We start from the raw sequence: 27,490 nt of genomic DNA, 5'->3' as shown, positions 1-27,490 counted from the left end.
AAAAAAGAATCAGACACTAAACTGACTGAGCCACCCAGGGGCCCTCAACAGTTACTTATTTTTAAGAAGAGGAATTTGGTCATAGTTGTTTCTGGAGAATAAAGTAATTTGAAGGGGGTAGGGGGAAAAAAGAGAAAGAAAAATGAGTTCCAGAGAAGAAGGTGAGAGAAGTGGTGCCACTTGGCTCTCAGTATCATAAACATTTTAAAACCAACAAAGTACATTTCACAGGTAGAACACAGGCACTTACAAAAATATTTACTCTAGTCTTCCAAATAGTCTCACATTGGCCTTGATTACTACATCTTTATGTAGATGCTGAGGCTGACACTGAAACATAAGATCAGCAAAAAATTTTTACATGAGTTCCATGTTTCCTGAGATGTAAAAAAAAATACTACAACCTGTTCTTACCCTGTTCCTGTCCCACTTCACCCCCGGTACAAGACAGTGACATTAAAATAGATGTATATTTGATTCGTCTGGTAGTTTTCTAAGGTGTAGGTTTTACAAAATACCATTAATGAATATTCTTTCTATGTCATTAAGAAACTTAAATTTTCCTCTACCTAAGCTGAGGAGACTTCAGTAGACTTAAATAGTTTTTGTAAATTTAAGCTTGGATTCTACTTGGATAGTTACTGGAGACGTAAGCAAAAATTTTAAATTACCATAATAGTTAATTTAGAAAGCTGTCATATTTTACAAACCTTTTCGAGAAAATTCAGTGATTCTTAGCTTAATGGTTCCATAAAACAAAATTACACTAATTCCACTATAAAAGAACCCTACATATAAGGATAATCTAGGAGCTAGAAGACTTAGGTTCAACATTTGGGAGTGTAACACTTTGAACTATTAATCAAGTTCTTATATTTAATCAATAATTTTAAAGAACTAATTGAATTAAAAAGAGATCATTCACGAAGCCATTGTGTAACATGATGTGAAAGTCCTACAGATCCCTTTGTTTCTCTTCAGGCACCATTTATCCCAATCCCCTCAGGCCCCACCCAGCCTCCCTGACATTCACCCACTGTAAATGCCCCGCCAACAGAGTCTTTGGACTCTGAACTCAAAGGGTGAGGCACCAATAGGAAAATTATGCTTTGGCAAGGAAGAAATTGGACAATCGTTTGAGCTTTCCTGAGGTAGTGGTTTCTCCTTCAAATATTCTAATGGTTAAGAAAAGTCTAGGGAGCTGAATTAAAAGACAAGTGGAGTGTTGGTCACTGAACATAAACACTACCCTGAAACTGGTGGTTTCAATGGTTACATGATTATCCCACACTCCAACACCTTTTCTGTAGAATCTTGATTGCTATGAGGAAAATGTAAGATATTAAGGTTGCTGTGGGGCTAGGGCAAGCCTTGAAGGCATTGTACAACTCATTGCAATTTGGATTAAATTCCTACGTGTTTCTATAAAAGTACCTGGCATACAGCTGGAGCTCAGTAGTTTCTGAGCTCTGATAATGGACCATTTAGAATCTCTGATTTAGCTCCATAAGGTTACAAGGAAACAAACATAAAAACACCCAACCAAATTCAGGCTAATTGTCGCCTTTGTGCATGGAATTATGGACACCTCGCAAACTATGAGGAGGTTAAGTTCAAGTGGAACCCCAGTATGCCCAGTAGGGCATACAAGTCCATAAGAGCTCTATTTATCAGACACCTTCCTTCTATCATGATTTCATCATGATGTGATTATGGGATTTTTAGCCCTAAGTAAGTTTTTTGAAGATAAAGTGATCCATTGTCTCTGGTGCTCTTCAAGCATTTCCGCCAGGCATTTAATCAAGACAGGATCCACCTTAGAATCAAATTTATTAGCAAACCAATGCCCGTCGTTTATCAGCCACCTTAATTCTGCCGCCCCAAAGATACACACACTTCGAAGGTGGGAGCCCGTACATCGTGGATACAAGAGGCCTTCGTGATAGTTCCATTTGACAAGGCGGGTCTTACTCTGCAAGTCAGACACATCTTGGGCTGACCTAGAAATCTCCCCAGGTATTCCTGGTACCCGAATTAAGGTAGCCCAAAAATGTTCATCCGGCGAGTACGTATCTTCAGACCAGGCAAAAAAGTCTTTAACGAGGGAGTTGTTGAAAATGTATTTCACAAATGCCCGACTTAAAACAAAATAAGCACTGCCAACAAATATCTCAATGTTATGAGGGGGGGCTTCCTTGGAGACGTTTGTCCTTACTGGTAGCTTTACATATTCATAAGGCATCTGTCTGAGTTCATAGTGATAAGTGAATCTTTTCATTTTACTGGTTGGGGGTTTCACCGTTTCTAACATATTTGCTCCGTTGAGTTTCTTCAACTCTGATACCAATTCAAAATTTGACTTCAATGGAAAATCTTGCCCACACAGATTGATAACGTATTTCCACCGAACTGAGGACTTGAGGAGGTCTGACAAGCAATTCAGATCGGCCTGGAGTCTGGAAATGTGCGCATATTGCACTGTCTCCAATTTGGAGGCAATGAAAACATTGGAGAAGCACTTGGCTAAATTGTTCATGGCAACTTTGAAGACATCAGGTGACTTATGGTCATAGTGGATGCAGTAAATATTGTGCTGGTGGTATATAGCATGGAGTAGCCTTTCAACCATAATGGCATCTTTGTGAACGACCAAAGAGTAGGCTATGGGGAAGCTCTTCTCCTCCCTTGAAACGGGCTTTTGATGGTACCTTCGCAGGGTCTGATAAATGTCACAGTCACTGGTTATTGCCACGACATCCTCATCATCCAAGTCAATGATGTCTCTCCTTCTTATTTCCAGACTCTTGCCGATTTCCAAAGGTGCCTGTTCATAGACCCCTGAGCAGTTCACGTCATACCTGACTTCATTCTTCACATTAGTGTACCTGTTCCTTACAAAAGGCGAGGTACTCAGGAAGGACTCGACCAAGTAAATATCTCTTTGAGGGAAGAAGAGGCTTTTCACATTTAGAAGCTTCAACAGGGAGAACAGCCACAGAGTTACAAATAAGATGAAAACTTTCTGCTGTGCTGGGTATTTAAAACATTTGAATGCCTTCATTCTGTAAGAGGAAAGAGGAGTAATTCAGTTGAAATATGAGAAAGAGAACTAAGAGAAAATTAGTTCAGTTCAATCAAAATTCACTGGGTAGTACCTTTTACATGCCAGGCAGAATGCTGGGCCCCGTGGTAAATAAGACAAGGTTCTCTCACCATTATGAGAATCCAGAAAAAAAAAGGAATGAGAATATACAGAATGATAGTATTTTGCGGTATCTGTGTTAACTATATCTGAATTGTGAGAGATGTTGGTTACCAAACAGAATGGCCAATTATGTAAACTCCTAAAATATGGGTACTGTGTAACTTTTACTATCTGCATTTCTGCTTAGCGTATTTGGGGAGAGATTACTCCAGTTTGGGCAGAACTGGTCTACACAGTTAGATGTCATTTAGGGGTCAGGGGAGATGCGAATGCCCCACCTGAGCCTAAAAGGGGCATCCATAGTGAGTCTCCCTTCAGATCCTTATGAGATCTAGATCTGAAGTCAGATGGGGAAAGCCCATTGTTACAGACTGCATCTTTGTGTCTCTCCCTGACTCACATTTTGAAACCTAAGCCTTGGGGTGATGGCATTAGGAGATGGAGGCTCTGGGAGGTGATTAGAACATGAGGATGGGGCCCTGGTTGATGGGAGTAGTGCCTTTATAGAGCTCCCTTTACCCTTTCACCATGTGAAATATGGATTAATTACATTCACACCATGTGAAAAAGTCTGAGACTAGCCTGCATCTGCCCTTGTGGGACGATCCCCATGACACACAGTGAAAGGGAAATGAGCAAAATGTGTAGCTGTGTACAGTGTGCTCACATGTGCGTCAAAAAAAAAAAAAAAAAGTGATATAAATAGCATCTACACCCAAACAGCGCACGTTGGCAAACTTTTCCTTCCTCTGTCACAACCACTCAACAGCGGCCATTGTAGTGGGAAAGCAGCTGCAGATAATGTGTTAAAGAGAGGGCTTGGCTGTGTTCTAATAAAACTTTATTTACAAAAAGGCAGGTGGCTGGCTATTTCTAGAGGGATACTGTATAGACACGACACCAGGAAGAGGAGCTGCTTTGCAGGGCAGGATGGGACAGGATGGGGGATTAGCAGCCTGGGTAGGAAGAAGATTTATTAATCACCAAATATCCTTCTGTATTTGATTTTTAAAAAATGATTATACGCTTTTTTTTTTTTCCCTCAGATAAAAAACAGACTAATCAAATGGAGGCACAGATGAATTTATTTTGGAAGGAGCAGGAGCATCCCAAGGTCTGAGGACAGGAGGGCCAGCTGAGTTCATAGGGCTGCTTCAGAGAGGTTCAAATCCTGAGACCTGTGGAGGTCTGAGGAGTCCGTGTGCAATTTCTTAATGATGAGGGAACTGAAGTCTGGCTGAGGACAAAGCAAAAGCTGACACCGTGCAACCTCCACCCACCCCCAACTCCTGGGTGGGACATATGGGACATTCTTTAGGAATCTCCCAGCTATCTTAATGTTAATACCTTGCTAGAGGTAAAAACCTTGACAATGGTAAGGCCTCAAGGCCTCCAGTATCTTGTAGGTCCTCTTTAGCATATGAAAGTTCTTTTGAAACCTCCCTTTTTCCTTACCTCCGCCCTCACAACCCCTGGGCAGCAGCTCTTTCTGCCCAGAGGGCATGTCCCTGTGCTTTAATAAACCACCACTTTGCACCAAAGATGTCTCAAGAATTCTTTCTTGGTCATCAGCTCTGAACCTCACTTACATCCTAAAACTTCATCATTAACACATATCAGTAAATCTTACATGAGGACATAAATCCTTGTTCCCAATTTCCTTAGAATTAACAAGCCATTTGAACCTGATTTATTTTTTCATATTTCTTTACAGGTCAATTGAAATAGCTCTCCTGGGAAAGGCATGGCACGTCCACCTTCACTGGAAAGACTTTCGTTAAAGAACAACACCTTACTGACAACAAACTGTCCTCCCCAATACCACCACAGCCTCTCCCAGGTGGGTTTCTCTGGGGTCCTGTTTCTGAACTGCTCTTCTCACACACTCTGTCCCTAGTTCTCTGGACTGTGACACATTGCTGACACCTTTGTCTCCAGCCTCACCTGCTGCCCAGGCTTCTGACATGAACGTCCAGTTGCGTGATGGACATCTCCACATCTCCACCAGATATCCCGCAGGCACCCTACCTCCAATGAATCCCAGACTGAACCTGACATCTCCTCTCCTGTGTTTTTGTGTCAGTGTATGGTGAGACCAACCACTCAATAACCCAAGCTTGACATGTGAGAGCCAGAGTCTGACTCTTATCCACATTATCAGATCATCTCATAAAGACCATCCCTTCTTCTCCAACTGCATTAACTGATCAGCATCCAGGGAATGCCAGCCAGGCTTGTGGCCCTGGGTCTCGGCTTTCTGCTCCCCTGAAGCAAACTGAAGTGGGTTCCATACACTCAGGCTCAAGCCCAAGGTTCCTGCCAGTTGTTACAGAGCATGGGAGAATGGACTCTGGATACACAGGGCCACACAAACTGCTTGAGCATGCACTCAGAAGTACGTGTTGTGATAAAATTTGACTTACAAGATTTATCAGTCCCAAATCAACCTATCTCATCATTGTCCTAATGCATGGTAAGTAGGCATACATAGGAAGGAGCTTAAATAAATGGTTAGGATTAGAATGAATCCTACCCAAAGTAAATTTTTGCTTTTTCGTTTCTCCCTTTATTGGTCTAAGGGATCTCTACTTAGCGTCCGTTACTAGTTCCCCTGATACACAGTGGTATAATGAAAAGATCCCTCCCTCTCTTCTTTCTTTCCTCCCTCCCTTCCTCCCTAAGATTGTATTTATTTATTTGAGAGAGAGAGAGAGCATGAGTGGGTAGGAGAGGGAGAAGCAGGCTCCTTGCTGAGCTAAGCAGGGAGTCTGATGGTGGGACTTGATCTGGGGACTCCAGGATCATGACCTGAGCCCAAGGCAGACACCCAAACAACTGGGCCACCCAGATGCCCCAATCCCCTTAAATTTCTAGAGAGGCTTTGAAAGACTTCCAGAGTTGTTGTGGTGCTTAGGATGTACCATGTAACTATCATCTTCACGTATACATAAAAAAGCAAAGGCTGGCTCCCTGTCCTGTCACCCATTTCCAGGGGCTCCTTGCACCCAAGCTTCCCCATCCTTCCTAAGAACCCCTGGAGCACACACTTCCTGATTCCAGTCTGGTGCCTAGAAAGCCTGATTTGAGGTAGGGGGCATGGCTGCCTGCCCAGAAAGGGAAGGTGACTGGGCACTGGTGGCAGGGGCGCTGTGAGAAGTCCTGTGGGAACTGGCTCTGGGTCGCATGTCTGAGCTTCACCAGCCAGGGATGAAAGGTGATTTTAAAGCAACGAGGGGAGGGAACTGGGACAGCCCAGGCATCTGGCTGTCAGATTCTTCTTCTCCTTTCCTACTCTGGGAATCTTTAAGGAGGAGAGCTCCTTACGGATCAGCCCTAGACATCAGGGGAACCAAGCAGCCCCCCAATACCACCCTGTCCCAAGTCATCGGGGGAAGTGTAAGCCCTTTGGTGTGAAAGAACTTTTGTCAAATCCTGAAAGGGACTGTGGGCCTCTTCCCGGCTTTGGTGAGAATCTCTAAGGGCACGAAAGCCTCAGGAAGTGAGAAACCACAGTTTCCGACCGTGGCTCTGCTTTCCTCTGGAGAGAATCTGTGTGTGACACCCATGGGGAGCCACAAAGGGTACAGGTGGGCTGCGGGCAGGTACCTGCCCAGTGTGGCACCTGCCTCAATCCCCTGCCACCTGCAGCCTGAACTCAGGAGTCCCCAGGATGGGAATGAGCTCCTGAGGTCTGAGCAGACCTTGCTGGAGTCAGGCTGCAGTCCTGTGGGCCACATGGTTCCTAGGAGACGAGTGTAACGACGCCACCTTCTGCAAACACCCAATGCCGGCTGCTTCCTTCTTCAGGCCCCAGGAGCAGGAAGCAGGCAGGCGTTTTGCTGCCAGGAAGTAGTCTGATAATTACATTACAAATAAGTGCCCACCCACAGGAGAAGGGGTACTTCACCCTCCACCTGCCCAGACAAGTAAGGAGCCCGGTCCACTGCGGAGTTCACTGCCACACACGGGGACTAGGGAGGAAGACACAACTGAGAAGGACGTGATAACAAGGCTGGCTCGCTCTAGTTCAGCAGAAATAAGGTCTTTTTGGATAATTCAATAAAGAACCAACAATGATGGTGAATGGGGCCTTTTCCATAAACCCTGTTCTTTACCCCGCCTTTCCAGGCACTGTTTACAGCCTTAAAAGAAACAGCAGGCGCACAAAACATACACCCAGCTAAGTGATGATAATTGTAGTCAGGGCTAAGTGGCTACAACCATTAGCAGCTCTTCCTCGAACCCTCCATAAGTCAGCAATCTCAAAACCCAGGACTGCCAAATAGCGCATGCTTGCCTTCCCGAGGGAGGAGGGAGAAGGAAAAATCAGGACGCGGAGGGGGCGGCTGAGGACCAAAGCACTGACTCTGGTTTAGCTTAGGGACCAGGAATGAAGGATCTACCATCCGTATTTGCAGATTAGGTGTTCTCTGCTCCCTCCACTCCCCTGCCTCTCTTGCTCCCTCCCTGCACACCCACACTCCTCTCCAGTAACTCAGATGGGGAGGGCAGCGCTTGGGAGAGATAGTACGGAGTCGGGAAGAGGCTTCAGGATATTTAACCTCTGAAGCCCAGTTTTCTTGTCTCAAAATGGGAATGAGAAATCCCCTCGAGCTGCTGCGAGGGCACAGGAGCCCCTGCATGTGAATGGGGTCACCCCACAGAGAGGCACAGTGTACCTGACACCTGTGCCCATCGTGCCTGACTCCAAACCTTGGGGTTTCTAGTACATTACACAGGATGCACTGACAGGCAGACAATGTTAAGGAAATGACTGACCCCTTTTCTGACCAACACAGGAGGTGGAAAGGACAACAGGGGAGCAGCCGAGAGCTAAGACCTCGCTCGGAGGCTGCACCAGAAAGGCGGATGCCACAGGGGTGCCACAGTACACGTCCCCTGCTCCAGCCACACAGCTGGGGCTTCTGCCCAGAGGAGGCCCTCCACTCATCTCAGAAACAGCCTATGGAGCACCTGCACCCTGGGCAAGTTGCTCAAACTCCCCCATCTCTGTGTCCACATCAGTACAAGTCTGCTAATCACAGCAGCCTCCTATAGGGCTCTGGAGGTTAAACGGGGTAAGGCATGCACAGTCCTGACACGGGTTGCCTGGCCAGTACTGGCTGTGGCTTCATCTTCATCATCATCTTCACCTGCATCACAGTCACCTGAACGAAGAGCTACCCCATCCTCCTCTGCATTGACTTCCTTAAAGATCCCGCCCACACCTCTGGTTTACTGTCCTTTTTTTTTTTTTTTAAGATTTTATTTATTTATTTGACAGAGAGAAATCACAGGTAAGCAGAGAGGCAGGCAGAGAGAGGAGGAAGCAGGCTTCTCGCAGAGCAGAGAGCCTGATGTGGGGCTCGATCCCAGGACCCTGGGATCATGACCTGAGCCGAAAGCAGAGGCTTTAACCCACTGAGCCACCCAGGCGCCCCTACTGTCCTTTTTTTAAAAAAAGATTTTATTTATTTATTTGACAGAGAGAAATCACAAGTAGATGGAGAGGCAGGCAGAGAGAGAGAGAGGAGGAAGCAGGCTCCCTGCCGAGCAGAGAGCCCGATGCGGGACTCCATCCCAGGACCCTGAGATCATGACCTGAGCCGAAGGCAGCGGCTTAACCCACTGAGCCACCCAGGCGCCCCTGTCCTGTCTTTTTAATCTACTTTCCATTTTCCCATTCTGACATAAATTCAATGTTTTAGAATGGATGCCTGAATGCTTCTAGGTACTCTTTATTAAATTAATATCAGCATTATTATGAACGTAGAGTTCCCAAGGAGTCGTTACATGGGGCAACGTTCTAGGTCCTCTGCATGTATGCAGCCCTTCAGTGGATCTATGCGGTGAGCACGACCTTCATCCGTCTTTTACAAGACAGGAAACTAAAACCCGTGGGGACTGAGAAATCACCTAAGGTTATACGGAGCTAGGATCCCCATCAGTTGAAACTTGAACCCAGAGAATTGTGTTCCTGGGATGCATTCTTAACCCTCTAGGTAATACTAATACTGTCTCTTGGAACATAACGTTTTCCACAACAGTTTCAGTCCTTGAATAAAATTTCTCATTACTATGTCTTACCTGACCGTCCCAAAGCTGAAACAGGAAATGAACATCAAATCACCTCACCCTGAGACCCCTCCACCCAGTTTAAGGGATTCCGTACATGGAGAATTAGCCTGGAGCCTTGCTGGGGGAGGCACACACTCTGTTCCTGCGGTCAGAGGCTGGGGCAATCCAGGAGACCAGTCAACCTTCCGGCCATGGAACCCATCAAAGGAAAAGCAAGCTAGCTTACTTGAATTCTTGTCTTATATCCCGTCACTGACGATTTACTTGGTCTGGTTGGGGTTCTCTGAGAATAACTAACTAGTTTAGCAAACTTTCGGGGCGAAATTTCTCTCTGCATGAAGAATATCCCCCCTGTGGGGAACCCTTTAACTTCTTAAACGTGGTATCATTACATGTTAGCGTGAAAAATGGGATTTGAGAGTTGACTGATTTAGAAATGTCAGGATTTTGTTTGTTCCTAAAGCTTTACAAAGAAGAATCATCATTTAAGAACATTAATATAAAGATGAACTCACTACAAATAAATAAATAAATAAATGACCTCCTCATCTAGCTGAGTAAGCTAAGCTCCTTCTACCACAGCGTTTTGATTTCATTAAGGTCATTGATTCTGCCCTGGGTAACAGGCTCATCATCAAATCGAGAGAAAGTTTTGGAGAAGACCATCAGTGGGAGGATGACTCACGCAAGATGCATTTCTCTAACACCCCACAGCACCTGCAGAGTCAGTAAAGGAGCAGAGAGGCAAGGCTCTTGCCCAGCTGACCTAACATTCTCATTGTTCTAGAGGGAAGACAGCAAAGGCAAGTAATGATCAGACCGTGAGTAGGTAAACAGTAACCACGAAAAAGACAAGAATGACGTGACTCCGGCCAAAATACGATACAACTAGAGGACAAATCCTCAAATAATTAAGAGGTTATAGGCTCCAAAGGGAAAAGAAAGTGTTTTTCCGTTCTGTTTATAAAAGTAAACACTTCCATTTTAAAAAAATGAGAAAGACAAGTCTAAAGAAGAAAATAAAGCTCACCAGTAATCCAACCGCCTGCCAAAAGCATTCTGTTGGCCAGGATGTCCTTCCAGACTATTTTCAGTAAAAAGACACTGCTGTGGGCTTGCTTTTTTAACCAGGAGTCTCGCTATTTAGGTATTGTCTTATCTGTTTCTTGCATTTCACAATAAACTTAAGTCCTATTCTAAACTGTGTCCATAATTGTTAGAAACTAAACCACTTCTGAGGTCAACATACTCTTCTATGGGGAAAAAAAAAAACCATTTCAATAATAGAATTTACTTTTCTGGGCCTTCTTCACCAAAGCTTAAATTATCGCATAATTCCTGCAGAAACCTAGAAGCAAAATCCTAAAACTGACAAGGACTTTAATGGTAATGGAGTTCAACTTCCTCCTTCTCTAGATGAGAAAACAGAGTCCTAGCCACCATTTTTTTTTTTTTTTTCATAGCAATCATTTAACACCGTTTTATTCTTGGGTTGCCAGGAATGTGTTTATTCTGTTATGTACATGTTTGTACATCCAACTGCTCCCCCTGGAGGGCCTGGACAGAGCGGGGACTTTAATTGCCCAGGATTTAGAGCCCTCATGGTGGTATTCTGTCCAGCCTGGCTCGGCTGCTCCCTCAACTCAGACTGTTCAGGTCAAAGTCAATAAAAATCATCACGTTCCCAGATTCAATGGACCCATGCCTGTCATTTCCTAACGGTCTATCCTGAGCACTAATACTATTTGTGTTACTTATTCCACTCAATAAACCTACTAGGTCTATTATCCCTATCATTCATTCTTTATCCCCCCATCACTGTGCCCATTTTTCAGATTAGGAAATTGAGACACTGAAAGTAAACAGCTAGTATAGGGAGGACAGGATTTTCAACTCTAGCCTAATTTCAGAGCCTATGGTATTAACCACAATGCCAGGGTGCCTCTCCAATCTCTTGGCAGGAGTAGAACCCTGTTGGTTCTACATCTAAAATGTGTTTTGAATCCACCCACCACCACATCCACGCCATTCCACAGGAACCACCCAAGGCCAAGCCATCATTAACTCGTTGCCTCTAAAGGAAATAGCTTCCTCACTAGCCTCCCTTTTGTCCCTCTAATCCATTCTCTGTAATATAGCCAAAAGAATCATTTCAACACATAAATCAGACTGCTCTCCCTCTCTAGTCCTACTCCCCCCGCCCCCCCCCCCCACTTAAAACCCTTCACTGGGGTTTTACTGCACTTGGAATAAAACCAGAAATCCTTTCCATGGCCACAAGGCCCAGCCAGTTCCTGTCCTTACCTTCCTCTCTAACTGCATCTTATTCTGCTCTTCTTGCCCATACACTCTAAGCAACAGCTGCCTTCTCGAAGTTTCTAGAATGCCAGTCCCTTTCCTGCCTCAGGATCCTTGCACTTGCTGTCCCCATGTTTAGACCATTTTTCTCTGGATCCTGGGGTTACTGGCCCCTCACCGTCCTTCAAGCTGTAGGAGAAATGTCCTTTCCTCTGTTCCTCTCTGATCACCCTTCTCTAGTCTTTTTCCTGACTGTTGAATCCTTGTTTTCTTTCAAGCACTCATCACAGCAGCAGTAACTTTGTTTGCTTGTTTATTTCTGTCTCCCTGACAAGCCTTGGTCTTGTTCTAGGTTCAGATCCAGGTACATACCTAACTGGCACAGAGTAGTCATTCAGTGGGACAAAATCAGAAGAACCAAGTTCTAGTCTGGGCTGTGCCATCAAAAACTCCTCAAGTCAGGGCCTGAGTGGCTCTGCTGGTTGAGTGTCTGACTCTTGACTTCCACTCAAATAATGCTCTTGGGGGTTGTGGGCTCGAGCCCCTTATGGGGTTCTGCACTCAGCATGGAGCCTGCTTATCTCTCTCCCTGCTCATGTATGTGCTCTCTCCCTCTCTCAAATAAATACATAAATAAAACCTTAAAAACAAACAACTCAACTCATCCTGGCAAGTCATTTAATCTCGGGTACATCCTTACTTCCCATGTGTTACATGGAATAATGTTTTGCTATCCGGCAACGAGATCATGAAGGTCACAGGCATGGACCTCTCTACTCAGGCACAGGACTGCAACCAGAAGAAATGGTTTCTTGGGAAAACTGGGAAAGGCTCCATACATTGCGGTTTGGTTTTCTTTTTCTGAAATAGCACATGCATTGTTTCCTCCATTCTGACATTCTAATTTTTTTTTTCTCACTCCCTGATGACATTCTTTTTTGCTAATGTCTGGTGCAAATATCGTTCCTGCGGACACACACCCATCTTGGATTTTGAAAGACAGGAGAATAGTTACTCTAATCAGAAGCTGATTTTTCTTTTTCCCTCCATCTGCTCAAAATTGTTTGAAAGACTGACAACCAAAGAATTCCTTTCAAAGCAACCAGTTCTGGGCAGTTATCATCGGCTAACCAGCTCCTGTAAACTCCGTGCATGGCAGAAGCTGTATCAGTTCCCCTCGGTTCAGTATCTTTACGGGCAATTCTCCAGACAGTGTAAGACTGCAGTGACACGTTAGAGCATCCCTAAGGATCATGTCCCATGCAGAGCAGGATTGAGGACACCACAGCAGTGCGACACACAAAACACACCCTCAAACAGGGCTCTGCCCGCACTCAGTAGCACTCAGTTGCTCAGACTGTCAAGCTAACACTGCCTGGGTGCAGGAAAGCGGACCCTCCTCATCGGAGGGGAAGTGGATGGAGGCACCTGCAGAACTTGTCACAGCTAAGAGTTTCGGTCTACAAGTAGGAACTCTATGGTCACCACCTTCGAGACTGAAGGTCTGAATGCAAAAGGTAGGCATGAACATCAGGGTGTCAACACTGATTAACACTGTTAATTCTTTCAACTAGTAACTTCACTGGAGTTTCTTCATTTTGGGGAGACTTATGGGGGTCATTTAAAGTCATAGGAGAAACGAGCAATCCATACCAGGCTGTATTTACCAGATGGTGGTCCCCCAAGGTCATCAGAAATCTGGGCTGCTGCAAAAAAGTGCAGAATTCAGGCAGGTTTTTATAGTCACAAAAATTGGGAGGTGGCCAACTTGGTTCTGGCTTTGGTGCATCTGGTCCACAGGGCAAACATCAAAAGCTGATTGTGTATCCTGCTGGGCAAAAGTACTGGGGTAAGTCTTTAGCAGGAAGTCTAAAGGGCCATAAATAATACTATCGAATGAAGTTTCTATTTTGTAATGATTTGTGACCCTCATTATGTTGCAAGACATTGAGAGATTTTTCTGTAGAAAAAACCAAAAATATAAAAAGGGTGGGATTTCAAAATATCTACACCCTTAAATTTTAGCTTCGATGGAAATGGCTTAAATAAAATGCTTCCTCCTTTTTAGATAGAAAATATTACCCCCCAAAAGTTAATTAATGGATCTGACCTCTGTCTCTCAAGCTTTATGAACAGCAATGTTACATTCCTTTCTTAGTTCTTCTCTTCTCTGCCTTCCACACTTAGCCGGACACAATACAGAGCCAACTATATTTTTTATGTTCTAAATGTAAAATGTGGGTTGAAAATATCTTGGCTTCTTTTTCTACATGGAAGAAAAACTGAACCGAAAAACATTTGTGTCTTTCTTTAAAATGTATGCTAGAAGGAGAAAAAAAACTTTCCTCACCCAAGGTCGGCATGTAATTTCACCCCCCAGAAATTTCTAAAAGCACTTATTTGGTTTATGTCTACCTCCATATTTTATACTGTCCAGAATTAATTCCTCAAAGGTTAGGTAGCAGCCGATGAGGTATAGTAACTCTGATTTGCATGTGTGCACTTAAAGTGGAATCTTTAATGCCCGTAACCACATCACAGAGGCAGCACAGGGATAAACAGATGTGAATGAAGGATACGGATGGCAGAGATGGCTAAAGGCCAGGCCACAACTCTCTGTGAATGGATTAGACACACTCTGTTTTAAATAATCAGAAAAGTGTCTTTGTGTGTTTTCTGTGTTTCGTTGATGTGGTGGGGAGCTGAGCTGGAGACTTCAATATGCTTTGGGACTCCACTAAAAAACCCAAGACCAGCTACCCTAGTGTGACTTCATCATTTCACAAAGATCTGTGCTTCTTGGTTGAAAATGTATGTACATTGTGTGTGTATAGACACCACAAAGTTAAGACCCAGGAATTTAAAATTAAGATAAAGGGGCGGAACAAATACAGTCTGCAGTGCCTGAAAAAAGTTCTGACCAAAGAGGAATTTCCAAAAGCAGGGATTTCATGTGAAATGTCTGCAGAAGTCCAATCTAGAAATGACTTTCGGAAACTCTCCAGTTGGCATCTCCTACAAGGATGCATGCTAGCAACGGTTTTAATTAAAATAACATGTCTCAACCTACAGGTTTATATTTGAAGTTAATACCATGAAAAAGTAAAAGATTTTTTAGTTCAGAACAGTCTAAGCAAACATACACACCCAACTACACAGAATGCAAAAACAAGAACCAGACTCCTCAGATTTCCACGTGGATTATAAAGTAACAGTCATTAAACCGGTCTGATAAGAGTGCCAGAACAGAAAACAGCTCAGGGAGATGAACTCGGAAACAGACCCAACAGGTAAGGATGTTGTCTATAGATCTGGTAGAGATGGTCAGTTGCGCCCCAACATCCATCCTCCCTCCCATCTTTTTTTTTTTTTTTAAGATTTTATTTATTTATTTGACAGACAGAGAGATCACAAATAGGCAGAGGGGCAGGCAGAGAAAGAGGGGGAAGCAGGCTCCCTGCTGAGCAGAGAGCCCGATGTGAGGCTCCATCCCAGGACACTGGGAATCATGACCTGAGCCCAAGGCAGAGGCTTTGACCCAACTGAGCCACCCAGGTGCCCCCCCTCCCTTCTTTACTGAGGACCCCAACATCGTTGCTGGCAGAGATGTACCCCCCCACAGCCTTTCCGTTCAGCCTCCAATGTAGAGGAACGGTCAACGCAGGATACTGTATGGTATCTGGAACATTCTTTACAGGAGCCTGATTCAGGGGGAGGTATGCCATTTTGTACTTTTTCCCCTTTGCTCACTTTTCTGCATGTTGGGGCCATGACGAAAAGGTCAAGGAGTCTCAGAGACCTCAGCCCCGAAATCCTCAAACCACTGAACCAGCAGCAGGAAACACCCACTCTGCCTTCTTGTTACATGAGAAAAATAAGCCCTTGTATGTCGAAGGAACTTTGCAAAGAGGCACTTTAAATGATGACCATATGAAAATGGCAACGCTCGACATACAGACACAAACACACAAGCAAGATGAAGCTTACATTTATCTAGGTTACAACAACTAGGTACAACTCCTGTACGACAGTACAATCCTGTAGATGGTCAAGTGTGAAATTCTAAGTCTCAGGTGATGTGACCTTCTCAACTGTGTTCAGAGGCAGATGCGGACTTCGGGTAAACATTTGAGCAGAACAGACCCCCTGATTTACCAAATGAACTCGGATATTGGCACCCCCATGCTCACCCCACATCAGGTAGGCACCACTCAGCTCTTAGCAAACCTCTGCTTTGCAGGGTTCTAGCCACAGGCAGGGGGGCGGGCCCCATGATCCCTGAAAGTCACCTTGCAGGCAGCCTGCCTTCTGGTGTGCTTATGCATTAACAGGCTTGTTACCTATTAAGGAAGGTATCAGTACCACGTAGGGTGACCATGTTGCATCATGCTTCCCTCCCTCAACCGCCTGACCCCATTCCTCTCTTCCCTGCCTCTCCTGAACCCCTGCATCTCACCCTCCTGCTTTCTACCTCTGTGTACAATGTAACTGGTTTGGAAAAAGCAGTTGAAGCCAGTGGTTCTGAATTTAAGTCCTGACATCACCAAGAAGCTGTCACCAGCCTAATGAGTCCTCTGCCTCCTTCCCTGAGAGGTGGGCCAGGGTGCTAGTATACGGATGCTGGGATGACTAACTGAGCACACGCACTGAGCATTCTGACAGGAGAGCAGACAGGCATATACACGGCACAGCAGTAAGGGGTCAAAAACATTTACACGAGCGACAGCTGTAGGAGGAGCACCAAAGATCAGAGGCCAGCGGCTGTTCTGCAAGCTAGGACTGGGCTTCACCCCCAACCTGCCACCAGCACGCCTGCACCCAGAGACCACCTCTGAGAGGCAATGGCCAGATTGCAGCCGCAGGGCCGGATGGCTCAGAAGCCATACCAAAGGTTTCCGCAAGGAGAAATCAGCCTGTGACCACTGTAATATTCTTACAACTTTTCTGTAGGCTTGGAGTTTTTCAAAAAGGATCCCCCCTGCCTTTTTAAGTGGGAATCATAGGGTAAACAGGACTGTGCAGGATTCCAAGCCTTCAGAAGTCCCTGCCTCCAACGGGATTCAGGCAACTCATTTTTAGTAGCATGATCTTAAACCTCTCTGTAAGTCTGGTGCCACTGCTATCTTCCTTCCGCAATTATAGGTTCCAAGTCTTCTGTGGTTCACTACTTTGCTATAAAAAATATCTTCTCTTTTGTTGTTCCATATTTGTTGGAATCTAGTAATCTAGTGATCATAAAAATATTCTTTCTTCTATTATTTTATTGTGGTTAAATATACTTAACATAAAATTTACCATTTTGATTATTAGTGCTAAAAAATCTTGATCATAAAAATATTCTTTCTTCTATTATTTTATTTGTGGTTAAATATACTTAACATAAAATTTACCATTTTGATTATTAGTGCTAAGAAAAAAAAAAATCTCTGCTTCTTGGTTTGTCCTAGAAAAGCCATTCCATAAATGTTGGAGACGACATGGGTGGATGACGGTGGACAAACAGATGGAAGGATGGATGGGTGGATGGATGGACGGATGGACGAGCAGATGGGTGGACGGACAGATGGATCCAGTTAAAATTTCAACCATTTTTAAGTTCTGCACCATTAGATATATTCATGCTGCTGGACAATCATCACAACATCCACCCACAGAACTTTTTCTTTTTCCCCAGCTGAAACTTGGTACCCGTCAAACACTAATTCCTTGTTTCCCCCTTTGGCAGCTCCGGGGAAACATCCCTCTGCTTTCTTTTTATGTATCTGATTCCTCTAGGACCCTTGGAGGAATCATAGTGTCCATCCTTATTGTACTTAACATGTCTTTGAAGCTCATCTATGCTGCAGCGTGTCAAAAGTTTCTTCCTTTCAAGGCTGAATAATACTCAATTGTATGTACACCCTGCACTTTGACCATGCGTTTGTCCACGGACACCTGAGTGGCTTCAGTCTTTTTTTTTTTTTTTTTTTAAAGATTTTATTTATTTGACAGGGAGAGAGCACAAGTAGGCAGAGAGGCAGGCAGAGAGAGAGGAGGAAGCACGCTCTGCGCTGAGCAGAGAGCCTGATCTCCCAGGACCCTGAGATCATAACCTGAGCCCAAGGCAGAGGCTTTAACCCACTGAGCCACCCAGGTGCCCCCCAGTCTTTTGACTATTACGAATAATGTTGCTATAGACAAGAGAATACAAATACCTATTCATGTCCCCGTTTTTACTTATTTTGTGTATGTTTTATATATACCTTCATCCTTATATCCTATTTCTATCCCCCTTCAGCTGGTTGCCCATCCACCCAGCCAACGTTTACTGTGTGCCCACCACGTGCCAGGGAGGGGCTTTGTTAGAATCTGGAGAGATATGCCCAGAAGCTGTCCTGCCTGGAGGAATCCAGAGAGAAGTAAATAGTGAGGTCCTAGGTGACCTGACAACACAACCCAAGAAATCCCAATTTTTTATACAATTTTACTGGATACAAATATTTCAGAAAAGGTAAGTCAGCAGCTAGCATGGAGAAATGGTTCTTGTGCTAAGGGATTTTCTTGCACAGTGGTGATTATATGTTCCTCCTTTTAAGGATCTCTTCCCCAGTTCCACATCCCTTCCTTCAGCTCTGTAATCTCCATAATCTCCATAGAAGTGCCGCCCCCCCCCCCCCCCCCGCCCCTGCCGATCTAGTCACTGCAGCTTAACTGGTGTCTGCCTGGTGTGTCACTTCACTTCTGTCTCCGGACCCATCTGTGACTACATTGAGCTCTGGCCGCCTGTGGGTAGGGCAGGGTGCTTGCTGGGAAGACGAAAGGAAGGAAGAACCGGGTGGAAGACCATGGCTGGCCAGAGCAAGCCCCTCCTTGCTGCACTCAGGTGGAATGTACAGGGGGTGGTGGTGGTGAAGAAAGGACACATCTATGCAAATATTCCAAACATGCCACAGTGATGCAAAGGAGCAGAAGGAAGAGAAAAGGAAGCTTGGCAAGCCCAGGAGCTATGGTAAGCCTAGTTCTTCCCGGTCGTGGGCACAACTGGCCACCCTCTGCTGCGGTCTGAATGAGCGGCTATCTGTCATGGGCTGTCTGGATCTGAAAAATGGCTGGGAGAAATAGCAAGGTTTGCAGAACCTTTAGAAATAGGTCCAACCTGTATCCAAGAGCAGACAGGCTGATCGTCTAAGTCTGAACATAGACAGAAAGCTCTCCTCCAAAGGGTCGGGTGGCAGGGGTGGGGGTGTGTGGGGAGAAAAGCAACCAAAGAGCGAGAACTACACAGTATTCCTGGAGATTTACTTGAGGGAACAAAGAGCTCCCTTACCACCAGGCACTTTTTTTTTTTTTTTGGTTGCCTCAGTAAGGGAGAACATCCCATCAAGAGACGTTTGGAAGCATCTTGGAGAAGGAAAAGGGGGCTTAGATTTTATCGAGCCTTTTGCAGTTAGGTTTAAGGCTAGTGTTTCAGTGCAGGGGGGGGGGGTTGTGGGAGAGGGCTCCAACAGGACTGAATAAGGATCATGACTAAGATTCCAGGCACTTTTTCTGTGCTCGAGCAACCATGGCTAAAAGCATTCTTGCCATCAAGTTGTTTTGCTTTTTGCATTCTTAAACTTTTTTGGTGCAATTATATGATCTAATTTTAATTAACTTAAGAATCTCCCTTAAGAATCATATGTGAACAAAATTCAACATTAAGGAAATTTTAAATAACCTGAATCTCTTGTCTAAAAGTGAGCTTTAGCACAGAAGTCAGGCGGTCTAGAGCTCGGCCGTGGCAGTGAGGGGTGGCGTGAAGCACAGAGAAATGACAAGGCACAAGTATCACTTCCGATTACTTTGAAATTTCTGTCCTCTTAATCTGCCATTACATAAGCCGAAACTTACCTCTGTGTTACCTACATGAAAAACCCCTAAGCTGACAGTATAAACAAAGCAGGGAGAGGGCAATCCTCATCATGGACATGTAGTTCCTGACTGTGTGTCGGCAGGTGACTATATGGGATACTGGGCTGTGGGTGGTGGGTGCTTGCGGGTGGGGACACCGAGGCTGGAGTCAGAGAATATGGTCCTCACGGAGCAACCCCATGAGGGATGTTTCAGAGCAGCTATAATTTAAATGCAAACAATGATGGGGCCGATGACAATTCTTCAGATGTCAGCTGCACAAGGACTGCAAAAGATGCCAACTTTTTAAGCCTCATTAACTGTAAGGAAGGCCTCTAACAAAGATACTCACATCGTTATTAATTCCTCTGGCCAGGACATCAGCAGCCAAATCAGCAGAGGACACAAAGGTTTATAGGAAAGAGGGCAGAAGGAGGATCCAAACAGATTTAGACAAACTTGAATCAGGTACGATGCAGTTTAATGCTGATTAATACAAAGACTAACATGTAGGGCCAAGAAATTAACTGCACTTGTACCAGATGGAGAAATGGAGTTTAACAGGAGTATTTGCAGAGAACAGTTCAGGGTTTGGCAGACTGTAAGTCTGGGAGGAGTCACAGTTTGTTGGATAGGAGACTGCCAAAAGATTTTTTTTTTTTAAGGCAACAAATGCAAAGCGAAACCCAAATCAGTGTGGTCCTGCACAGTATGAAAACCACAGAGCTGCAGAACATAAGGCCCAGAGCACTCTTAGAAAGCATCTTCCGGACACCTGGGTGGCTCAGTCAGTTAAGCGTCTGCCTTCAGCTCAGGTCATAATCCCAGTGGTCCTGGGATCCAGCCCCGAGTTGGGCTCCCAGCTCAGGGGGGAGTCTGCATCTCCCTCTCCCTCTGCCTGCCGCTACCCTCTATTTGTACTCTCTCTCTCTGTCAAAGAAGTAAATAAATAAAAATCTTGAAAAAAAGAAAGCATCTTCTACCGGGCTAGACCTTGGGGCAGAGGAAGGGATGGGTGGTGTCTGGGTACAACCCTCCACAAGGGTACCGACTGACAGAAGTGAAGCAGAAGAGTGACCACAGGAGGGAAATGGAAGGTCAAGACTGAAGAAGTAAACATTCCAGAGGAATAAAAGTTGGCTCCAGGGGCGCCTGGGTGGCTCAGTGGGTTAAGCCGCTGCCTTCGGCTCGGGTCATGGTCTCAGGGTCCTGGGATCGAGTTCCGCATCGGGTTCTCTGCTCAGCAGGGAGCCTGCTTCCCTCTCTCTCTCTCTCTGCCTGCCTCTCCATCTACTTGTGATTTCTCTCTGTCAAATAAATAAATAAAATTAAAAAAAAAAAGTTGGCTCCAAATATTAAAAACACAAGCTGCGGGGCCCCATCCCCAGAAGGTCCAATTCAAAAGATGTGAGTGGTCTTGGAATTTCCATTTCTAAGTTTGCAGGGGATGCCGGTATGGCCAGTCCAGGGACCACACTCTGAGAGCAAGTGTTCTAAAAAGAAAATTGTAATTCAGAAAAAAAAATATGTATTTCTGAGATTTTACTAAGATACCATGGCCATTCCCTGATAAGTTCAAATTAGAGAGAATTTACTAGTTTTAAAAGCCCACACATTTATTTTGAAGATTATGCTCTTTTTAAGATTTTATGTTGCTGAACTCAAGTTCTACCTTTACTTCTGACCCTTAGTGTTTCTTATTAGTTCAGCTTCATAAAGCAAAATTTTGCTTCTGTTTCTGCTTTATTTTCTGACATTTTATACGGCAGGCAGTCTCCCTTTGGTCTTCCATGCCTCCTGTCCTGTGTATTATACTCAGCAGGTCAAGCTTCATTACATATTAAATGTGACCTGTTTTTATCAAATGGTATCTGGCTTCCCACATCTTCTAAAATAGTAAATTTTTTAAAAAGATTTTATTTATTTATTTGACAGAGAGAGAGAGAGAGAGATCACAAACAGGCAGAAAGGCAGGCAGAGAGAGAGGGGAAAGCAGGTTCCCCACTGTGCAGAGAGTCCAATGCGGGGCTTGATCCCAGGACCCCGAGATCATGACCTGAGCCGAAGGCAGAGGCTTAACCCACTGATCCACCCAGGCGCCCCTAAAATAGTAAATATTGATCCAGTCCTTTCCCCCAAGAGTCCACACTGAGCCCACCATGCCCAGGGGCCCATTAGGTTTCAACCCAGCTGCATTCAATTCCTGATTAATTTTATTTGATTTTACATACTTGAAGCTTTGGCCTTTCGATCCCAGTAGGAAAATTACCAGCATATGGGATGCATATAAAATGACATGCAAAACAATGCAAATAAATACAAAACATACACCTTTAAATTGTTTGGGAAAAGTCTGTAAGCTAGGACATTGATACTATCTGCTTTGCTTCTCTATAGTCTGGTGAACAGCGACCAGGTTCTTCTAATACCATTTATTTTCCCTGGCCCCCAGCACCTGACACTTGTTAGCGTGCTACACAGAGGACGTGCCTTTGCCTGGGAGCCAGGTAAATGGGATCCAAGCCTTAACTTCGCCACTGTTTGGTTCTATGGCCTTGTACAAGTTCTCGAAGTTCTCTGGTTCTCAGATCCTACAGCTGGCAATGATGGAAGGGGCACAATCACAATAAAAATACCAGCACTAAGGCTTACAGAGCACCCACTAGGGGCTGGCGCAGTGTACACATGCACACAGCGTGTCCACACTTTGCATGCATGACTCACACACACTCCCCTCACAACAGCCCGGGACAGGGTACCATAAAGGCACCACGCAGGTGTGGCGCTACTTCTGGGCCCGGGAAGCTCGGCCAAGGCCACACGCTCGGGAGGTAGTGGGACGGCGGCCAAGTTTGGCTCCAAGGGCCCCTCTGCCCTGATGCTGCAGCTTTGTGACACAATTCCCATCCGTGTTTTCCTAAACACGAAGTTTGCCTAGCCTATGAAGTAAAAATTTAAATTTCATGCTCATTTGTGCTTCAAAATATTGTTTCTGTAAGACAGGACTTTGATATCACAATCCCGCACAGACTGTTTTTCCGGAAATGGACTCCAGACAGCCTTTCCTGCCCACTGGCTCCATCCCATTCACATATAAATTATGTGTGAGGCTCTCTCATCTTAAAAAAGCCATTCCGCCGTCCTGCCTCTCTCTTGAGGAGTGGCTTCCAAGAAGCTAAGCATGGAGGCCACTGCCAGTGCTCAGCCCATACCACGCCTCACCCCACGCAGGGTGCTCACTCCCCGTGGGCTTTGGGAGAGACACGCAGCCTGGCTCTCACCCTTCCCCATGAAGGTAGGGGCTCTGTTCAGGCCTGCACCCCTGTCCCATCCACCCCAGGCTTTGAATAGTGCCCCAACACAGACACAATCAACCAAATCTATCTTTCCTCCAAACTCTACCCCTCTCTAATGTTCCCTCTTTTGTAAATGGCAGCAACACCTGCTCAAACCTGGAGGGACTTGCCCTGCCCTGTCCTACACAAAAGTAGTCACCAAGTCACTCCAGGGTCTGCCTTGAGTCTGAGCACTTGTGTAACCCTACTGCCCCTGGCACAGCCTAGCCCACTAGGCCTCTCACACCCTTGCAACAGCCCTGTTTACCTTTCGGGAACCTTAGATCCACTCTCAGCACAGCAACCTAGGAATTCTGAATGGAAATCTCACCAGGATACCCTCAGCAGTGAAACTGTTCAGAGGATGTATTCCACATATCAACCCCAAAGCATGGCATCATCTTTTCCAATGGACTTCTCCATTCCATGAACTCTCTGCTAGCTCTCCTCTGTCTTAGGGCACACCATTCCCTGGGGGGAGAATGCTTGCTTCTTCCTTCTCCTCCCCGCTTTGCCCTTAGTGTAAGCCACTCCCACCCACCCTTCAGGCCTTCTGACCTTAAAGCTCCCCAAGAAGGCCTCCTGTCTCTATCCCAGACTCAGCGCATCTGCTCTCCCACAGCACCCAGCACTGGCCTGACCCACAGTAAATGCTCAAAAAACCTGGACCGATAAACCTGGACGGATGAATTGATTTTTCAACCCTGCATCACATAATCTCACTATGTTGCTGTTTTCTTCCTGCTTCCCAAAGGAAGAAGGAAACTCTTTGAAGCAGACACAGTTACACTTCTGATATTGGTGCCAAGATAAGCCCCAGGTCACCAACTCATACTCCCCAAACCAGCTCCGGAGTCAGTGATTCAAGAGAGGGAGGGGGAAGAGAGGAAGCTGGGCACAGTCATGCATACTCTCTACTTGGCACACCTCCCCCCAGCCATGATCTGAGTTCGTTCAAAGGCAGATTGCTAACTATTTACTGCTTGCCTGTCTTGAGAGTACTTCCTTAGCATGATGTCATCAAGTGCCAACTTTGACCTATTCCCCAATTATGCCATTCACCCCTACCTAACTCTGCCGTGATTATTCTGGCACTTAGCAAATTACTGTAAACTTTGGAATGAGTACAAGTACTAAACAGGAGGGGAACCCTCCCCAATTCCCCTATCAGTTTTTGAAAGTTACTACCATACAACCGAATTCTTTGGCTATTGTTTATACGCTAATAAAAGAAGATAATACAACAGCATCCTAATTAGTGATTTCTCAGACAGTACCTGATCCTTAGAAAGTGCAACACAGGAAATGTTCTTTGCAATAATTAACTTATTTTTTTTAAGATTTTACTTCCTCAAGACACCATCAAAAAAAGCTGTCAAAAGGGACACTGGGTTCTAGAACGCCTTAGGCTGATAAGTAGTTTAATAAAGGCACGTTTTGGGGCGCCTGGTTGGCTCAGTGGGTTAAAGCCTCTGCCTTCGGCTCAGGTCAGGATCCCAACCTCCAGGGATGGAGCCCCGCCTCAGGCTCTCTGCTCAGTGGGAAGCCTGCTTCCTCCTCTCTCTCTGCCTGCTTCTCTGCCTGCTTGTGATATCCATCTATCATATAAATCTTTTTTTTTTCATGTAAATAAAATCTTAAAAAAAATAAGGGTACGTTTTACGCGTGTAGGATCAAAAAGGGTGACTTCTATGCCTACCAAACTGCATGGATACTTAATATTATTCCTGATTCCCTTAGTATTCTGGTTTGTTGCTCTTCAGTTTTACGGATGAGAAGAGGACAGAATAAGGGCTTAAGGGCTGACACCACCTCTTCGCATGCCCAGTAAGGGGGTAAAAGCCCAAGTTTCCCAGGCTACAATGACCCCGAAAACCTCCTAAAGACAGGAAATTCAGTTCTAAAACTTAACGAGCAATACCCGTTCACTCGCCCTGTTCGCCTAAGATGGTAAACTGACTTGAGTGTCCAGACCTCTTGGCTCGGATGCCCGGAGGCTCCTAGCCTGCCGGAGAGGCGCTGCCACCTCGCCGGGGGAACGTCCCGGTCAGCTCTGCGGCAGGAAAACTTGACCTTAAAAAAGCGCAGAAGCCAGTCCCTGGGAGGGCACCGCCGGGAAGTCCGCCCCGCAGCTTCCGACCCCCAAACTGGTAAGACACCCCCACTTACCCTGCCAAGCACCTAGTCCTAACGGAGAAGCCACTGGAGCAGCCCACTCCGGAGCACCGCATCCGCTCCTGCCCACTCACCTCCCGCCTACCCCGGGCGAGGACGCCCACGGCCGGGTCTCCCGCAGCGTCGCTCGGCCCGAGGCTGGGGCGAAGCTGGCGGGCTAGTCGGGAAAAGCAGCGTCGTGACCCTGCCTCTCGGCGTCCCTCGCCTGAGCGGTTCTTCCTGGCGCCCCGGCCGGGAGGTCCTAGATTGCGCGACCACCGCCTCGGGAAAGGGCGCATGCCGGAGCCGCGTCCTCACCGCTTCGGGAGAGTCTGGGGAAACCCTGGTGCGCACACGCCGCGCGACTCCCGGCCGCCGCGCGGGTTCCCGAAGTTGCGGCGTCCGCTTGGCGCGCGGCGGGGTCGCCCACAGTAGCTCCGGGCTCCATCTGCGCGCCGACACCGGCAGGCGCGCAGCCAGGCGGGGGCTCAGCTCGGGATCCCGATGCGGCACCCCGGGGCCGACGCCCCAGCTCTCACCCCCGAGAGCAACGCGGCGCCCAAGTTTTCCCCAGCGGGAAAGTGAAAGTCTCGAGGGGGTAAGGGTCCCGGCGTCCCGGCCACCCCGCGGCTGGGATCCGAGCCCCGCACCCGCCACCGCGGGACAGCTCTGCACCCCGGCCCCGGGCGTTCCTCACTGGCCTGCGTGGCCAAGTCGACTTACGAAAGGGAGCAGGGGAGCCCCGAACGCGGGGTCCCCGCGGCTGCAGAGGCCACCCCGGCGGGGTCCGCGAGCTACGCTCCGGGATCCCGGCCTCTCTGCGGCTGCAGCGGCTCGCTCCCGCCTCCTCCCCTTTCGCCAACTCGGCGGCGCGCCCTGCTAAGGGAGTTGCTCTCCCTCGGCCGGGGGTGGGAGAGCGGCGAGCGGCCCCCGTGACGTGGAGAAAGGAGGAGCGCCGTCGCCGCGCTCCTGCCGCGGGAGCTCCCCGCCCCTGCACTCCCGGGTCCCCGCTCCACGCTTGGGACAAAGTTCCGAGGCGCGCGCGGCGCGCTGCACTCCGGCTGAGCCGCGCTGCTCTGAGTGTCATCCAGGTTAGGTTTCCTCCCCGCAGGAAACACACAAGATCCCAGGTCGGGAGGGCCAAGAGACTTGCCCGAAGTCGCTCAGAGGGCGGTGACAAGGCAAACTTAAATCTGCGACTCCTTGCTTTTCCCCAAGGCTGTGCTCTGTGGGGCTCTGGCCTGCAGGAATCGCCTGGCTCTCATTGGCGAGCCGGGGACAGTGTCCCACGCAGCTTGGAGAAATATCTAGGAACAGCGTGGGAAGGTGGAGCTTTATGGCCACTAAATAGGGTACAAAGTTGTTTTTCAATCAGTGCCTATATGCCAAATAGACACTCTACAGCCCCCTCTTCACCCTAAAGCGGGGGTGAGGGCGGTAGCCTTGAGGACGCAGGATCCAGTGCCAACCCTGCTCACTGAATAATTGAAAGCAAGCACAGACGCGCTTAACCAATTGGGCAGTATTGAAATACATCAATTTTGTGTTGTGGGCGTGATGCAGGCAGACTAGTCTGAGGACTCAGAGTGACCCGGGGTCCTACAGATCAGCCAAGTCTACAGGCAAGATGGAGACCAAATGCTTGCCAGGAGGAAGCGAAAACAGAGTTTATTGAATACCTGAGTACAGAGAAGAGCCGAGAGAGTGTGTCTGGGAGACTCCAAAAGGGGAATAAATCTAGTGGTTGCTTGGGTTTAGGGATTTCTATTGGAAAGGAGTGCAGGGTACCTGCCTTCAGTAATCCAGGATATGGTCCAGTGGAAGGTGAGTGACAGGTTATTAATAGGTGTTAATTTTATAAGTCATGGAAGGTACAGGGCGTTGATGCCAGCGTCTTCTCAGGTTTGTTCAAAACTAAAGTGTTTGGGATCTGGGTAGATGTTATCAGGTGTTTGAGGGCCTAGTGCAAAGCTCAGAATGACTAACTTTCTTGTTACCCCCTTGGAGTGGGAACATACTTCTTTGGTTTATTTAGATGCAGGAAATGGGACCTAGCAGGAAAACAGCAGAGATGGAACCCTTCTAAAAATGGAGTCTCTTCGGTTTTCCTGTTTCAGATACTTTACTAACTGTGCTGGCAATTGCCATACTTCCGGAAGTCTCCTGCAGCACTCCTGTTTGTTTCAGGGCCAGAGGATCCTAGGCCCTGCTTTATAGAACAGGAGGGGCACAAGGTAAGTCAATCACGGCAAGTGTGTTCCTTCCTTCCTCTGTCCGTCTATGTTGGCTAAGGGCATGCTATATGCCTGGCTGGTTGGTGGAGAGTCATATAGGACCAGGCCCCAACACCCCATGAATCCCAAAATGGGAGCACTGCATAGGACGCCATATCCTTTACTCCCAGTATCCTGAGTCTGTCCACAGTAGTAGAAACTTGGAGACAACTCTGCCTTTTAAAAAATTCTCTGTGCCAGGGGAGGGAGTATTTTCAAGCAGACATTTTCAAGTAAATGCCTGCTTTGCACTTACCTCCTTTTCCCCAGTGGAACCT

General features: G+C 46.6%; 1 protein-coding gene across 3 annotated transcripts; it reads right to left on the bottom strand.

Annotated features, from left to right (window-relative positions):
* On the bottom strand, nucleotides 1-25,882 carry GCNT4 (glucosaminyl (N-acetyl) transferase 4). Of its 3 annotated transcripts, XM_013063713.2 has the most exons (3): nucleotides 25,663-25,882; nucleotides 13,235-13,409; nucleotides 1-3,062 (listed from the first exon to the last, which is right to left on the bottom strand). In XM_013063713.2, exon 3 carries the CDS (start codon nucleotides 3,059-3,061, stop codon nucleotides 1,700-1,702), a length of 1,362 nt encoding a protein of 453 aa, XP_012919167.1. In that variant the 5' UTR covers nucleotide 3,062; nucleotides 13,235-13,409; nucleotides 25,663-25,882; the 3' UTR covers nucleotides 1-1,699. The 3 variants fall into 3 exon arrangements, with proteins under 3 accessions (XP_012919167.1, XP_004766915.1, XP_004766916.1); XM_004766858.3 differs by lacking the exon at nucleotides 13,235-13,409 and having other exon boundaries at nucleotides 25,035-25,882; XM_004766859.3 differs by lacking the exon at nucleotides 13,235-13,409 and having other exon boundaries at nucleotides 25,663-25,881.
* Between the last annotated feature and the right edge of the window lie 1,608 nt (nucleotides 25,883-27,490).

The sequence above is a fragment of the Mustela putorius genome, unplaced genomic scaffold, assembly GCF_011764305.1.
Source record: "Mustela putorius furo isolate JIRA1106 unplaced genomic scaffold, ASM1176430v1.1 tig00537350_pilon_pilon_pilon, whole genome shotgun sequence".
NCBI classification, from domain to species: domain Eukaryota; kingdom Metazoa; phylum Chordata; class Mammalia; order Carnivora; family Mustelidae; genus Mustela; species Mustela putorius.
Note: the sequence above shows the minus strand (reverse complement) of the source record. Positions and strands in the feature narration are given on the sequence as shown.